The sequence below is a fragment of the Stegodyphus dumicola genome, chromosome 3, assembly GCF_044657685.1.
Source record: "Stegodyphus dumicola isolate Sdum_Otavi_A_Nest chromosome 3, ASM4465768v1".
Lineage (NCBI taxonomy): Eukaryota > Metazoa > Arthropoda > Arachnida > Araneae > Eresidae > Stegodyphus > Stegodyphus dumicola.
This window is the reverse complement of record NC_140770.1, coordinates 171508055-171525564: the sequence shown is the minus strand read 5'-3', so window position 1 is coordinate 171525564 and position 17510 is coordinate 171508055. Positions and strand designations below refer to the sequence as shown.

The window sequence follows — 17510 nt, the reverse complement described above, 5'->3', positions numbered from 1 at the left end:
AATGAAATGCAACAAAAAATGCATATAATATAATATTCCATACAAGAAAGTAATGTGGTGTCTACATCAAATTTCTATAAGGTGATACAGTTTATCGAATTTTATTCCTTATTACTCTGCCATAAATGTTCTTTAGAGAGCTTTCTTTCTGTGACAGTGTAAAACAGATGTCTAAAGGAATGTTAATACAATAGATGTGGAATACAAAACTTATTTGTGGAATGGATATACAAAGTCTTTGTGAATAGTAAAAAGAGACTGTGTAACTATAGTAAGTATTAAGGCATAAAGTTTTTTGATGATCCTAAGCTGGAACACATATTATGTACCTCTTTCCCATAATTTAGATTGCTGTCAGGAGGATTGCAGATCACTGTGTAGCAATTTACAGGCATACTATATCTTCTATGAGAGAAAAGATTTGTTTCTAATGTGCTGTACTCTAGGTTGTGGTTATTGATGGAAAATGTAATTGATAGAAATAGTTTGAAAAAAGGATAGGTGAAAAAAAGGATAGGTAATGTGGTAGCAAATAACTGCAAACCAAAATTATATTTCCTCTCTCCCTTCATGGACATGACAAGTATAATGAGTTTGATGTAATAGTTAGAGTAACTTTCTCAGGAGGGAAGTTTCCTTTAAGACCACTAAATTCGTAGAAATTTAACCTGGAATTCACAGTTCCTTTAACTGACAACACAGCAGATGTCAATACAAATTAGAAAGCTGGTGTGATGTCCGATATAGGAACTCCCGATATCTGAAAACAAAATACTGATTTTCTACAAGATAAAGCCGTAGTGATTGAAAGTAGGTAAACAAAATAATGTAAATAAACACTTACGATACAACATTCCTCTACAAAACCGACAGAGAAAATGTACTGCTTTAAGTTGTGACATTATTATTCTAGCCCAAGCAAGTTTGCTTCTTTATACATTTATGTAAACTTTGATCTATGTGTTTTATGTAATTCTGCTGGATGAAAGTGATCATTATTCACTTGTCTGAGTGTTTGCATGATCATCTAAGTTGGCTATCGCACAAATATCTGGCATCTGCTATAAACCCAAATTATACTCATTTCACATTTCCTCACAAAAAGCTAAAATTTATGGTGAAACTGTGATAAGCCAGTTGCAATGCATATGATAGAAAAACAGAAATAAATGAATTTCTTGAAAAACTTGAATATTATTGGATTGTTTTATGCCTGAACACACATGTCTATTAAAATATAATTACATATCATCTGAATATATTACAAAATATACAATAATTTACATTTTAACATTACATATTTTGGACACTCCATAAATATGCTTCTTCTTGAATAGCTTTTGTAGAATTGTGCTTTTCAAAATACTTCTTTTCAAAGCCATTTGATCGGTCCACACCATCCCACCTATATCCAGGTTGAATGCCAAAGCGATTTGGAGGTGGGGGAGGACCACTATAAACAGGCATACCTTTACGGAGAAAAATATGCATCAATCATTATAAACTTCAAAATTACAAAAGTGCAGTTTTTTGTTATTCACAGATAAATGAATAGTAAATTTAATTAATAAATTATTAAACCAAAAAAATGCATCATATTTCATATAAAAATCTACAGTACAACAGAAGCATAAAATTGTAGAAAAGTCCTTAAGTTTGTGCACACTGAGAAAAAGTGTAACCATTACATAATTTTTTTCTATAAATGTTTATAGATCTTAAATGATGTTTCTTCTAATGATATTTAAATACAAAACTAAATTTTTAATCTAATATTTTCACTCTGATCTTTTCATGTGCCTTTTTCCATTAAATGAGAGTCCCTAAATTAGTTCCAATATTAGCCATAATATGAAGCTTCAAATTCAAAAGAAATTTTTTTCATCAATTTAATATTAGTTAAAAAGAAATTAGTTGCTCATTATTATGTTCAAAGACAAGTATGTTATTTTATAAAAGTGTCAGAATGCATTTCATGAAAAGAATGTATATAGAAATAAATCATTTTCCAGACCATAAATTATTCATACATAAATACATAAATAAAATTATATTTTAAAAATAGGTATTATCATATCTATTACAAGTTGCAAAAATGCAAGCTCTATAATATTAACTACAGTTGCTTCTTATAATAATAAAAAATATGCTATTTTTCAGTTGTTAAATGAAACTCCAGCAAATGCATAAAACACAAAAATAAAATTATAGCAGGGCTGGTACACATTTCTGGCACATGGAAATTAAGTACTTTAAATGGAAATTAAGTACTTTTTAATGACCATTAATGAAAAAAATTAAGGACCTATCAGCAAATGAGAACTAAACAAATTCAATTAAAGATATTATCTATGCTTGAACTTTACTTTTGTGATACCATATTAAGAATAAAATAGACCTGTAAGTAGGATATCTTATTATTAAACATAATGTAATAAACATAAATATAAAACAAGTTTGAGAATAAAATCAACTTAAAATTTATCAAGTAACAGTAAATATTTTACACTTGTATTGACACTTGTTGGACGATATTATATTCTTTAAAAAATTTTATATCATGAAAGCATTTGGAGAAACTAAAAATTTTAATGTGCATATTAAGTTTGATCATAAAAATTTATTATTAGCATAGATGTAAAACTGTTTCTGATGACTTGATTTTTTTCTACAAAATAACACGAACTAGGTCTTTTGGACAGCGTGTACACACTCATTAACTCATATGAGCGCACGTGCTCCCACATTAAAATTAAGGACCTCTCTCTGATTTTGGCTGAAATTAAGAACTTCTAAGGCCCAAAAGTCGATTCCAAAAAAACCTAAGTACTTTTAAGGACTGTAGGAACCATGTATAAAATAAGATAATGTATTGGTCCTAATATAAAATACCGTTTTGCTTCTCAAAATACCCTTCTAAAAATCATACTCAATCTTCTACGAAGCCTGACTTAAAAAATGTATTGAGCTAATATATTACATGACTTAACTTTTAAAAGAAAACACAGCAGCATTTTTATTAACTCCAAGTTTAATATTATGACTATTTAATAATTTTCATTCTAGAATATTCTCCAACACACAAGGGCAATTTTAAGTGCAACTGCATAACGTAGAAAATGCCACAGACCATCACAGTTTTTTGCTCTATCATTATAAAAGAATAACAGCACTTGTTTAAGTAGATCAAAGGTAAAACTTAAATGTTATAATAGGACATGGTCCCACAGCTGTATGTCAGACTTTGAAACATATATTGAGAAAATCTAAAATATACCAACATGTTCACATGTGCATCACAAAAGTACAATTTCTCATGAAGAAACAAGATTTTTAGTTTAAGCGAATTTACTTCGGTTAGTACCTAGGAAACTATGAAGCTTACAAAGTTGCCACTCAAACACGACAATGAAATTCCCAGACTTTTCCACCTGTTATTTAAGAAAATTCCAGTTTATCCACATAGTACCTGTTGGCTAAGCTGAGAGTATATTAACCTTTTGAAGACGGGATGGCCATTATAGTGGCCATAGAGTCCTCTCTTTGAAAAGACGGGGTTGTCCACTTTAGTGGTCATGTCTTTTTCCCCCATTTTCCAGGCTGAAAAGTGGGGTGAAATGTCAAATTTAATGTCCCTAGGGTTTTAACCACTTATATCTTTCAAAAGTCTTCCTTTTGTGACATAAATGCACCGCTCTGAGAATCCATTAAACTACACACAAGAATCTTTGTTGCAAATAGGAGGTAATTTCTTAAAGGAGGGAAAGCATTCAGTTAAGATTCCCCATCCTTTGGTAGCTTTTACTGACACCAAAGCCCTGGCCTCAAAAGGTTAATTATGGTACTTTTTTTTTTTTTTTTTTTTTCCAAACACAAAAATTTGCCAATTACATATGACTAATATGTGCATTATCTCCCAAGTATTGCTATTATAACTATAATAGAAGCTGCTTTGCTCAATAACTTGCCGAACTAAGAAAACAATATTAGCATACTAAAACACCATTCTCTTCAGCAATAAGCAGGTGTATCACAAATAGTGAAGTACAAATAAATTTCTTTCTTAATTACATGAAAAGAGTACTTTAATCAACAGAAGTGATTGTTAATGCATCTGAAATATATCAGTCAGACATTGAAATGCATTTATAATAAAATGTCAGCACAAATGTAATTAGTTAAAAGTATAACTTAAAAATTAAATTTTACATGCATAAAAACATCCATTTACAGAAGAAATTAAATACTTACAATACATTCCCTCTAAGCAATAAACAAAATCAGAAATGAAATTCATTGATTTTACAGTGATTGAATGAACAGTGATTTTGTATGAACTTTTTAACACTGGATTTTTTTTCCATTAATTGTGGCCCACCAGCGGCCGAGCGGTAAAGACGCTGAACACTGGTAGTTCGGTCCGAGGTTTGAATCCCGCGAACGGGCTGGCTGCATGGGCGTTTTCGTGGTTTTCCCCATGTGTAACGTGTATACGAGCCAGTTTCCCTTAGAAAGTCCTCCACGAAAGGCATCCCTCCCCTTAGGCAGATAGCCCTAGTGTGCTTTGCCATAATTAAATACACCAACACCATACCATTTCCATTAATTGTGACAAAATTATGTAATGAATGACAACCTTATTGTTTTTAACATATTTAAGATACTAGAATGGAAGTTATTGTTTACTGAATAATCACCCTAGTAATATTATGACACTTGGCAAATTCTAAAAGGTCAAAAAGCAGTTTTTCTGTTAAAAGTCAACAGACTTTTGATAAAAAAACTTTTAATATAAATAATGCAAATTAAATATAATTTGTTTAATTATTTGATAACTATTGAAGTAATACTGCTAGAATTAGTTTCACAAGCATGCCAAAGAAAATTGCCTGAAATTTTAGAGTATTATTAACTAATAATAAATAAATTTAAAAGAAAGAAGCCACATTAAATTATATAAATAAAGTTAAAACAGAGTTAATCAATAGTATTTGGGTGAATATAGATATATTAAATGGTTAGTCTTGATGACTCATTATTATTTTACAGCAAAATTACCCATAAGGCATTTTGTTTTGTACGGGAATGAGGGGAGGGCAGAGAAAAATCAGATATTTCAAGGGGGAAAAGTATTGATTGCTTTTATTTACTGAAAGAAGTGTGTAAAAAAGGGATGCACACACTATTATATTCAAATTAAACAGATTTTGAAATATGAAAACATGTTTGTTTCTGGATTCAGCCAAAAGTTCTGCCACTGCTTATTTCTTGAAAATAAAATTTTAAATGCAAATTATTTAAAAACCAAAACAACGGAAAATCAATTTCAGAACAAATAAATATACTGGTGGACAATTGCTAAGGACGAATCACAAATAGCTATATAGCAAATTAAAGAGTAAGTGCACTTGGATGCCAAGTGAAATAAAATAATGCCAAACAACTAGGACATAACAATAAAGATAATTTATTGTGCTCTAAAATCTAGAAAGCTTTGAAAAAAGTTCAAGTGACAAAATGGTCATATTGTGCTGAATACATAAAAGTGAAAAAAATACAATTACGGTTTACAGGCATCCTGGCATAAGATGACAATTCAGGATATGGTCATAATGGAGGGTGATTTAAATTTCCCATTATTGTGCTCTAAAATCTAGAAAGCTTTGAAAAAAGTTCAAGGTACAAAATAGTCATATTGTGCTGAATACATAAAAGTGAAAAACATGCAATTACGTTTCGCAGGCATGCTGGCATAAGATGTCAATTCAGGATATGGTCATCATGGAGGGTTATGTAAATTTCCCATGTTGTGTCATACCTTGTCCAACATTATCCAACAGCTGTTGGGGTAATTTATCCCATTCCTCTGTCAGTGCACGTCCTTGTTTATTAAAGGCCATTTGACCAGCAAGACTTTTCTTTGAAGCATCCCAGATATTTTCAGTGTGATTCAGATCTGGAGAACATAGTGGCCATATGAGCTGTTAAATATCCTTGCATTTTTTACATTCCTGGACGGCGAATGTTCAATGACATGTTGCGTTGTTGTCCATGAAAACACATTTATTACCAACATCACCCTCTGGCAGAATTTATGGATTCTGGAGGTCTGAAAGACAATCTGATTGTGAAAACTGGCTCCATGCTAGCTGCTTGAATGATACTCACTCATGTGATACATAATTTGCCAAGAAAGTGGTTGCTTTCAATGTTGGTGCGAAAATTGCTGTTTTTAGAGATAGCTGTATGAAATTCCCCAACTTTCCAGATTTTTACTAAAATATTTCAATACCCTGATGTTTTTGGTCAATTTTTAAATTTGACTTTTCCCGGTTTTCCACGTAACCTGGCAACCCTTAACAAAGTAGAACTCTGAATTCTAGTTTGCAAAATGCTGGGATGCAGTTATTCAGAGAAAGACAGAAGGAGATTGGATTATTTAAATTTTGACAAATCATGTGCCTAAGTGTGCCTACAAGCTTAAGTGAAAGGATGCTTTTATGATGGACTTTTCTGGGGAAACTGGTTTGTATTTACATTATAGGTGGTAAAAACCCAAAAACTCCCATGCAGCTAGTCATTTGTTGAGATTTGAAAGTGGACTGAACCACCAGCATTCAACAATTTCACCATTCAGCTACTGGTGGGCCCAAAGAGAAGGAGACTAAACAAATAAAAAACATTCATAAATATTACCTTTTCAAGAATTCTTAAAAAGAAAGATTTCAAAGTTCCTTACAGCAATCACCACAAATTTTTCAGTGGTGAACACTTGAATAGGTGAAAAGCATTTTGCAATTACCTTCAATATTTGCAGACATAGCCTGGTAAATTTAGTTCACCTATGAAATGCATTTCAGTCCTGCTTCTTCTGAAATGCATTTCTATATTACAAAAGTGCAAATATAGTACACAAAAGTGTAAATGCATAAGGAAAAAAAATTGCTTAAGTTACAATTTCATACAATTTTTGCAATAAAATATATGTTACTAATACAATAAAACTTCAACTTTGCCCCAAAATAAAATTTTGTAACTGATAATAAAATGCAAAGAAAGAAACTAAAAAAAAAAAAAAGTTATGTAACATACTTGGACCAGCAGTCTTTTGTTTTTTTTTCTTCATATATGCTGACATTGGGTCATCATCATATATCACAGATTTTAACATTTCTTCTAAATCTTCATCATTCTGGTATCTTGCAAGAGGCTTGCTTATCTCATATAAATCTTCTGATAATTTGTTTTTTCGAATTTCTTCTTGCTCAATTCTAGAAGACACAAAAATATTTCAATAAAACTGCATTGAAATCAATATATTTTAAAATACCTAATATTTTAAAACATGTTTTCACTACATTTCTGGTTGATCATAAGTGGTAATTATTTATTAGTAAAAAATTTAACAATATTACAAGCACAAAGTTATGGAAGATAGCTTCAATGACGTTTTTTGCCTGGCAAGATGGGGGGCTTAATATAAAAGTCTAATCTAAAAAAAAAAAAAAAAAAAGAATCACATTAGTCTACCCATCATCCATACAAACACTTCATGTTTTGCACTATTCACAGTTTTTGTCAAAAAATCTCAATCATATCATTAGTGGACATATTTTGTACGTCAATATGCTTAAGTTTCACAGCTTCTCGCACAAAATGATGTTCAATATGCTTCGATCTACCATGCTACACACTATTTTTGCTGGGATCAATAACGCTGTTGTTATCACACTATAAGAAAACTGGTTTTGCAGTAGTTAAGTCCAAGTTTTGTAACAATTTTGTTGAGCCACATGGTTTCTTTAAAAGCCACATGGTTTCTTTAAAAGCTTCTTTAAAAGCTGCAGACACAGCCACCTGGTGTAGTAAGGTTGATGGTTGATACTTACTACACCATGAAACTGCATCACCTCCAATGAGGAAAACACATACAATGAGTGATCTCCGATCCCCAATATCACCTCCACAGTCCGAGCCACTGTAACCAAGGATATCAACGTCCTTTGAAAAGGACAATGTAGCATCTATAGAGGTTTGAAGATATTGCATAATGTGGTTGGCAGCATTCCTGTAAATACTTACTGGATTATTAGAGAACTGTAACTGATTAAGCAAAATCACAACATAACTTTTATCTGGTCATGGTTGTTTAAGCTGCATGAATAGACTTTCGGTGGCAGCCTATAAAGAACTAGTAGTTTGGGTTCCTTACTAGTTGGTAAGTGAAGTTTAGACAACGCTCGATTTTGGTCTAGTGGCATGCATTCAAATCCATCATACTAACCCATATAATTTATGGATCTCACATAGCATACAATCAATTAATTTTTTCCTTATTTAAAATCTTAATTTATAATGCTCACATTTTGTAAGCTTGTAGAGCCATCTTGTAGGAGCTTGAATAGAATTAATTGTTCTTCAAAGATTTATATAACAATAAGGATGAAAAGGTTTAAGTAAAGATATCTGGCTAGAGTAATATAAGACAACTTAAACCTTAGATTTGGTGATATTTTACATTCGACATTAAGGATACAGCAAATTTACAATTAGAGAAATTTTGTTAGAATAAATAATGCATACCCTTTGCCCCACTTTGAATACTTTTCCTGTTGTTCAGCCTTTTTGCTTTCTTCTTCTTCTTTGATGCGATTTTCAGCTTCAATATCACGCTTTTTCCCAGTTTTTCGATCTCTAATGATCGTCTCAGCATTTCGACCAGATATATCATCATGCAGCTGGTTAAAATTAAACACACATTAAAAAAACTGATAGCTAGATTTATAAGGGGGACAGTAGATAAATCATTATAATTTTTTGCTGTGCAGTGGCTTCTGGCAATTGATAATCTTCTGTTCATAGTTTTTATGATTCCAAATTTGCATAATATTTTTTCAATGATTACATGTGCTAGTACAGATTTTATTGAAAGATTATGTACCTAAATTAAGACTTTTTGAAAAAGGTTTTAATTGTTGTTTTTGAGTGCAGATTTTTTTTTTTTTTTTTTTTTTTTTTCCCCCTCAATAACAGTTCAGTTTACAAAAATTATCCATATAGGTGTTACACACGAGTGGCCTCAAAATGGCTGCCGAAGCAATTTTACGTGGCCAGTGAAGACATTTCAATAGTGTATTTGTTGCAAAGCTTTCAAGATTTTAGTTATTTGAAGTCAGAATTCACATTATTTTCTTAACATTAAAAACAAACATGAATATACACCAGAAAGTCAGTAAATTAAACTAGTTAATTTACAGTGTGATATAAATCTTATTCAAAGATTTGAAGATAAAGATTTTATTTACTTTTATTGTATAACAACTGAATTATGAATTTTTGGCCTAATAATAATTTCTTTATTAGGGAATGCATTTCTATATGAAAAACGTTTTTCACAGTTATAAATTAATAAGAAAAGATTGACCAAAGAGTATTTACAATTTGTAATGAACATAATTTCTAATTATTTTTTCTCAAGGCTATATATACACTTTATCACAATCGAAATGCCATCAAATATCAAGAAGTATGAGATAAAGATGTTTTTAATTATTTATGTACAAACATACGTATTTTTATTTATGCATTGGCAAAAAATGTTATAAATAAGAGAAACAGACTAGACAGTCATTATTTATTATCAAGTGGTGTACTATTTGGAAAATTTTCTCTGTAAACTTTATAAGTTTTCATAATTTGTTAATTTTCAATTTAACTTATTTAATGATTAATTAAGCATGTTAGAATTATTTAAAATAAATGTCAAATAGAAAATAGAAAATATGCTATCAATATATTTGAATTACAAGGCACAATCAACAAAAATGCCTTGCATTTACTCAACTTTAGATTTCAGATAGAAAATAAAAAAGTTTTGATTTTTTTCTTTAACTATGATTCTTTTCTTTAATGATTATTATTGCTTATATATGTTTTGATAAATATAAAGTAAATGAAATTTAAAATTTAAATTATTTTTAAATAATTAATAAATAATAAATAAATAATAATACTTTTTAAATAATTAATAAGTTTGTTAGTTAAAAATTTTCATTTTGTTAAATTAAAAAAATTCTGGCCTGTTTCAGAAAACACTGTTTTCAGATTGTGCATTCGGTTTACATGCAATCCGAGACCATTTCCAAATACTATATTATTTTTATTATATACGTAAAAGTTGTGTATATGATACTGGGTAGCTAGGAGTGCTCTGATCAGTTGAAGATTTTCAGTTTTACTGGGACATACATGGCATAATAGTATGTGCTCTCATTACTCAGCATTTTATATAAAACATACATTAACGATATGCTCCTGTGGCAGCCACAACTTTCCCAGCTTTGTATTTGTTTTTCTTTTTAAATAATGTACAAGTATTGGTACTATATGTTGAAGGAACTAAAAACAAGTGAAATGACGTAATATGACTATTTTGCTGGACCGCAGTTTACACCATTTTTATTTCTTGAAAGTTGGAATTTATTATATCGCAATTTTCAACTTTCTCATCTATTTCATAATCATAACTATAATATAATTAGCTGTGTATGTGTTATTACATTCATGATCTAAAAATTCATGGCAATATGAAAAAACTCCAGAACCAGTTCTTTTTTACGTGTTACAGCTATGTGTGTCAGATGCAATTTCTTGAAATATGAATACAATGACAGTAATTTATTGGCTATAGATTGGAAATGAAAATTATAATTTAAAGAATTTGCTCTTTATAAAACTAGAATTAAGAAAATGATTTCATTTTTTTTCCAGAGAAGTAATTTAAAATCTTTTTTAAAGCTGCAGCTTTAAAAATGTTTACGGAAATTAAAAAAAAAAAACTTTAAGCACTTTTTTATTAAATTTTGGTAGTTTTGAAACTTGAAAAATTAATTTTAATTTAATTATATACTTCGTAAGTGTTTTTTACTCTCTGTTGTTGCTGACTTTGTTTAAATTTGCGGAGTAAAGCTCGTATATTGGAATATTTTTGTAATTACACGTAATTTTGGGTAATGTGTTCACCACATTGATAGTTTCTTTGTATATGGTTTTGATTATGAAGTATTTTAAATTAAATTGTTTCGGTTACGAAGTTGTGCAGAGATTGTACCTGCAAGTCCTAAATTCTGCTGCCCAGTGCCTTCCTAAATTCTAAAAATTTTGCTATTCTAAAAGTAAAGTTCCTTCTTCAGTGCTTTGCTAAATTCTACAAATTTTACCAAATGTGCATTGTATGTATGCACATACACATAAAAAAAAATATATATATATATATTATTACAAGAAAAGAAATAAGGTTAGTTTAATTATACAGAATAAGAAAATATTTAAATTATTAATATAATACTACATATAAATATAGATTTATTAATAAAAATATGAAATAAGTTTAAAAATGAGTATCTTCTATTATAACAGAAGAAACCCCTTAATTCCAGCCAGTTTGATTTTTTTCCCTTCAGTGGGGAAGAAATTTGCCAACTCTAATTTTTAGACCCATCTACTCAAGCATAGTAGTAGCTGTTTAATGTTTTTTTTTTTTTTTGTTTTTTTTTTTTGTTTTTAATATGTAATCTAGGAAAAAATCAAACAATTTCAAATGCTGAAAATTATGTTTCTGGGTACAAATAGAGAAATATTATGCCAATTTACATAAAAATGATAAAAAATTTTAGGAAAAAGGAAACACCAGGAGAAATATGTTACAAATCGAGCTGCCATGAGTACAGTCACTAACTGGGAGTCTCTCACCTAAATCACGAGATATGCCACTCTGACATGCTTTTACACCCACCTTATTAATTTGCTTTCTCTCTCTTTCTCGTAGTTCTTGTGTTTCTTGTTTTAAAATTGCTGCATTTTGAAGACCAGCCTTAAGACCTGACAATGTTTTCACTGGTCGGTTTTTTTCATCTGAAATATAAAAATACATAGCTTTCATAGTAAGCAAGAACATTTTTTATTCAAGTTTATACGTAGTGCTAAAGCTAAATGCTTTTGATATGACAAAATGAACTGTATATATTACATTCAGATTTCTACACAGACACAATTTATTTATTTATTTTTTACTACAAACAGAATTTAAATTTCCATGCAGAAAGAAGTATTTATTTTATGTATACAGCATACACTAATTTAATTCATTAACTGCCCTTTTTTTCTTTTGACAGTGAGGGGAAAGGGAAGGTGACAAACAACAGATTGCTGATTTCATTCATATGTTGTCTGATATAAGCAGCATCATGTAAAACATGTGCTGAGGCAGAAGTTACTGGTTGTTGATGACAAAGTAGCATCAATGCAATGTGCTTCATTCAGGAATAGCTTGATAGACTACTCGAATGAAGAATACGATAATATATATTTGATTTAAAGGTTGGGCAAGTGCCAGTGGATGTTTAGGATAGATGATGTACCAAGTGCAATATCACAGAAAGCACTCCTCATTTTATACGAGCAAAACTGCTTTTATAGGATCAGATTAAAAATGTTTGCTTACTGAAGTGAATTGTCAATTTTTTACAACTAACTACACACTAACAATAACTCTGACGACAAGATCGGAAACAGGAAGTGGATTCAGATCAGGATGGAAAGAATCAAACGAGCAGAGACACAGTTCAATCCAATTGCTAACTCCTGGGACTGATTTCTTCCAACTGCAGTTTTGAGATTCTCTAAAACTTCCTTATTATATAGAGGTTAGACTCGAGATTACATGCAAGTCCCCAAGTGTTGGGAAACCTAGCTAAATCTGGCAAGCTCCTGTTTTTGTTGAAATTATGCCAATCTAGGAAAACCGTTAGGACTTACGGTTACCGTTTATCATATTTAACCAGGTTCTTGGAATAGTCCTCATTTAAATGTGATTCTTATGGATAATTGTTTGAGCAAAATGGCTGGCATTGAAAGAGTTGATGAAAGTACGGATTTTACTTATTTGATTCCACTGCAAGAAGGCAAAAGGCATGTGATAGCAAAAGGTGCGTGACGCATGAATTATGGTTTGATTTTAAATGTATATGAATGTCCTAAGTGCAAAATTAGTATGAAATTAGTTGAGTAACAAGTTCTTCCCCCACATGCCCAGCCAATTGCAGGCACTAGCCATTATAAGCACTGACCACTACAAAGGCTGGAAGCAATGTTCACTTTATTATGCAGGCACTTAATAGGTGGGCCAACGTTGCCTCCCGTAAAGGAACAGACAATTTCATTCATGTCTTCTCTGAGATTGAAACCCAAACCCTTCAGTATGGCAGTCAGAACCATTACCACTTTCACATCTTGAGTGATAATTTCTTTATTGTACTTAGAACTGTTTAAAGAAAAACAATACAGAACACCTACACACTTCTCGACAGTGAATTTCTAAAGGTTATTATACAAAAATTCAAAATTCCCCCCAAATAACTTCATAAGATATGATTAAATTAAAAAATGTTTAGGTAATTAAAAATTTAATTTCTTTTTGCAGTTACAAAATAATTTAATGATAGCCTTTTGGATTCTCTCCCCTCTATCTAAGATTCAATTTTTAGAAAAAACAAAGGAAGAATAACTAAATTTTAAATTACCTAATTTTTTTTTTTAGCTGACTGAATAAGACAGCCATAATTTTTTTAAAAAAAAATCCCATTACTAGAAATTTTACTATTAAAAAAGTACACTACTAAAAAAAGTTAAAAAAAAAAAAAAAATTACCTGAAGGTGATTTCCCTTGACTTCTAAATGGTCTGGGACGAGAAAAATCACTGTCAGATTCCCTCCTATTCATAGAAGTTTTCTTCAACTTTTGCTCCTGAACAGGTGATGATCTGCTTTTAATTCTTTCAGGTGAAAAATCACTATCAGAATCATGCCTTTTCTTTCTATGTGCATTATTTTTACCATGAGACACATTACTTCTTAAAGGTGAAAACTTTTTTCTATCGCCCAATCTATCGGAACCTTTTTCTGCACTGTAATCAATCATGCTATAATTTTCCCTTCTCAAAAGAGAAAGATCACTATCTGAATCATGCCTTTTTCGTTTCTGATCATCATTTTTGTAATTGCATGGTGGTGAATAGTCATTATCAGAATCATGCCGAATACTATGTTGCTCGCGATTCCGAGGAGGAGAGTAATCACAATCAGAATTTTGTTCTCTTTTAATTTTTCGATGTGGTACCTCTTGCTGAGAATTATCAGAACTAGAATCATGCCTTGTTTTTTGGTGCTGATGCTTCTTTGATGCAGAAGTTCTGCTACGTACAGAAGAAAGAGTTTTCTTTTTTCCACACAAGTTCCTTGGCGATGAAATATTACTATCACTAATTATTTCTGTTGATTTTAAATGTGGATTCTGGCTATCCAAGAAACTCTGCTGAGATTCAGAATTTTCTCCTAGAAAAGATAATGAATTTTATAACCATAGCCATATAACAGATACATCACTTAAATATCTAATTTTAAGAATTCAAATAAAAAATTAAGAATAACTGCTATCAAAATTATGTCTGAATTCCCAACCACCAGAAACTAAAAATTAATAAAAGTTTTATTAGCATCTCAAGTCTGACTACAACATTTCATACAAACTGCTTCAACATATCTTCACAGTAATCTTATATCACTTACGACATTGAATTACTTTCTATCCTGAAAATAAGAGATTTAGTCATAACCATCATGAAAATCACAAAAACTAGTCATTTTTTGTACCCTACCCACAGCTAACCCTACAATAATAACAAGCATGGGAAAGGCCTAAATTTTAGTAATTTTTTTCAAAATGTAATGGAAAAATTAATAAATGGCAATTCACTTCTATCATTCTTTACAGAAACTAAACTGTTTATCAAGAATTAATCAGGTTTACATTAACCAATGTGAAGTTATCAGAACAATTATAGTGCAACATGAAATCCATTATTGGCACTAAATTACATTATTTGGCAATAGTGTCCTATACATGCTTAATACATCTCTCATTTGCTTAATTTTTCAAAGGGTTAAAAGCTAAAGAAAATTTGAAAATGTGCTGGTAACTTGCGATTTCCAGATACTGAAATACCTAATAGACATGTTTTTACTGTATTTTAAATATTAGTTACTTTAGCCTAGGACAGGGGTGTTTGTGGGACCCCAAAACATCCCCTGAAACTTTTACGGACTTACTACCAACATTTTGGAGTTTTGAGAAGGGGGGGGGAGAAATGAAAAATTACAATTATAAAGTATTGAATGACCTAATTATAAAAGTTCAATGAATTACTTTTTTGCAAAATTAATAACCATAAATTTTCAAACATATAAACTATTTTATGTAATATTTTATTGTATTCATTTTATGTAAATATTTTAAATTACTTAATTAATTCTTTAAAAAAAATTATCTAATTTCTGCTGCATTTTTTATTTATTTATTTTTTATTTATTTTTTTTATTTATTTCTTTTTTTTTTTTTTTTTTTTTTTTTCTGATGTTTGTGGGCTTGTCTTTCTTTTGTGGTGAACTTCATAATTGCAGGAAGGTTGACTTTTATTTTCCTCATTTACAGTTGAAGAAATTTCCTCGAGAACTGCACATGCAGAGGTAGAAGCAGTTTGCTTTTCTGCTAATGTAGAAGGCTTTTCAGAGACTTTTATAGGTGACTCATCTGAAATACATGTTTTTAAGTCCTTTTGATATGTTTTCCAACTTCTGTTCATATTCAGTAAGAGATCTTTGTGAATTGGATCAGTCATTGGATTGTTTTAGCCATATTTTTCACATGAGGTTTCTTTAGAAGCCATTAAATCATATTTAATAGTCTGCACTGCATCTAGGGAATCAATCTTAAGAGAGGTTCTATAGTCAGTGACAAGTGTATCCATTAAGTTGAATGCACTTTCCACTAATGGGCCATGGAAACAGCTAAGGCAGGTTTTGACCAATTTAGCCAATGTAGGATACTTATAATCATTTGTGAAATCATCTTTTAAATTAAAAACTTTAGACCAATATTTATCAATTGTACACTTGACTTGATTTCCACTTTCATCAGATGTGTAGAGCATTTCTTTGGTGATATCAATATCACTCTGGTATAACCTTATTTCAGCTTCTACTTTTGACTTTTCATTATCACTAAAAATATGGGACATAAAAGATGATAATTTTTCAAAAGCTAATATTGTACTGGTTTTACCTCTTAGCTCTGGATCTAATGCTGTAAAACTAATTAGATATGAATTTTTAAGGGGTAATTTCTGTTTCATATGCTGTGCTGTATTAGTATAAGCTTTCATCAGAGAAATTTGGAATTCTTTTGCTATTGGATGATTTTTTGATAATTTCTTCAGGAGAGTGGAAGCTTCTGCACCAGTAAATATTACTTTGCTAGGTAGATGGAATTCTGGATTTGTGACATCAACCTTTAATAAATCATTATAAGATGTGCACTCTACATTTTCTGGCTTCATAAAAAAATGAGAAAAATTTTGCCATCAATTTATAAATACTGGAATGTATTAAATGAAGCATTGGTTTTTTTGTTTCAAATAATTTAATATATGTGTTGAACTCTGGTAATACTGCTGAATATAATGCCATATGCAATAAAGTTTTATTTTGCATAACAAATAACCCATTTAGTATTCTTTTTTTCCGAGCTAAAGCATCCTTTGTGAGTTGTTGGGAATGCAAGCAAGAATACATCCCTTCAACAATTTTTTTCTGAGCTGCAGAAATATTTCTTTTATTGTATACAGTTTCAACATAAGAAAAATAATCCCCTTTATCAGTTTTATCCAAGTAGTGAAAATAAAATGCAATAAGAGCATCCCACAGATCTTGATTCTTTCTAAAACACATAAAATGTACATCCACCTATGGTCTGGTCTCTTCAAGGGCTTAAGTTTTTTAATGGGAAGGGATTCACAGATTTTGAAAAAATTTTCTCTTTTACTGCAGCTTTTCATATCAAAATAGATGTCATCAAACAAATCTTCTAAGTATCTATCAAAACATGAAGCAAATTTTTTTGCACAGTTATTAGCTGTGTGACATGTGTCACCATCAATATCTAACAAGTGGGGTGCTTTGTTTGATCGTAGTCTGGTTTCAACACCCTTTTTTTTTCCACGCATGGTGTTACATGAGTCCATTAATACACTAATTAAGTTTGCCCATGGAATATTATTATCTTCAATAGTATTAACAACTGCTTTAAAAACAGCTTCTGAATTGCAAGATTCCATCTTTAGAGATGCAAAATGATGAACTACAACTTCATTTTGATTGTTGTCATAAAACTGCACCAATATTGCCAGTATACTTTCTTGAGCATTGCTAGTACTTTCATCCAAATTTAGAGAAAATGGAGTCTTCTTTAAAGTTTTAATGATATTTTCCTTAATAGTTTTTGCGAGCCCATGTTTCATCTTATAACATGCAGTAGTCCTGGAGATTTCCAACGAGTTTAGTGCCGTCTGATCGCGGCTCAACTGTTTGCAGAGATCAATTAAATTGGGAGCTACATT

At 30.5% G+C, this 17510-nt stretch overlaps 1 protein-coding gene across 1 annotated transcript in view; it reads right to left on the bottom strand.

Moving 5' to 3' along the window:
• Positions 1-1192: 1192 nt before the first annotated feature.
• LOC118196495 (uncharacterized) overlaps positions 1193-17510 on the bottom strand; it is a 45554-nt gene continuing 29236 nt past the window's right edge. Inside the window, exons 3-7 of the mRNA XM_085813617.1 lie at positions 13708-14391; positions 11795-11913; positions 8584-8738; positions 7093-7271; positions 1193-1469 (exon numbers count right to left, since the gene is read on the bottom strand). Coding sequence (XP_085669743.1) covers positions 1294-1469; positions 7093-7271; positions 8584-8738; positions 11795-11913; positions 13708-14391 — 1313 coding nt within the window. The 3' untranslated portion in view covers positions 1193-1293. The remainder of the gene's footprint in view (positions 1470-7092; positions 7272-8583; positions 8739-11794; positions 11914-13707; positions 14392-17510) is intronic.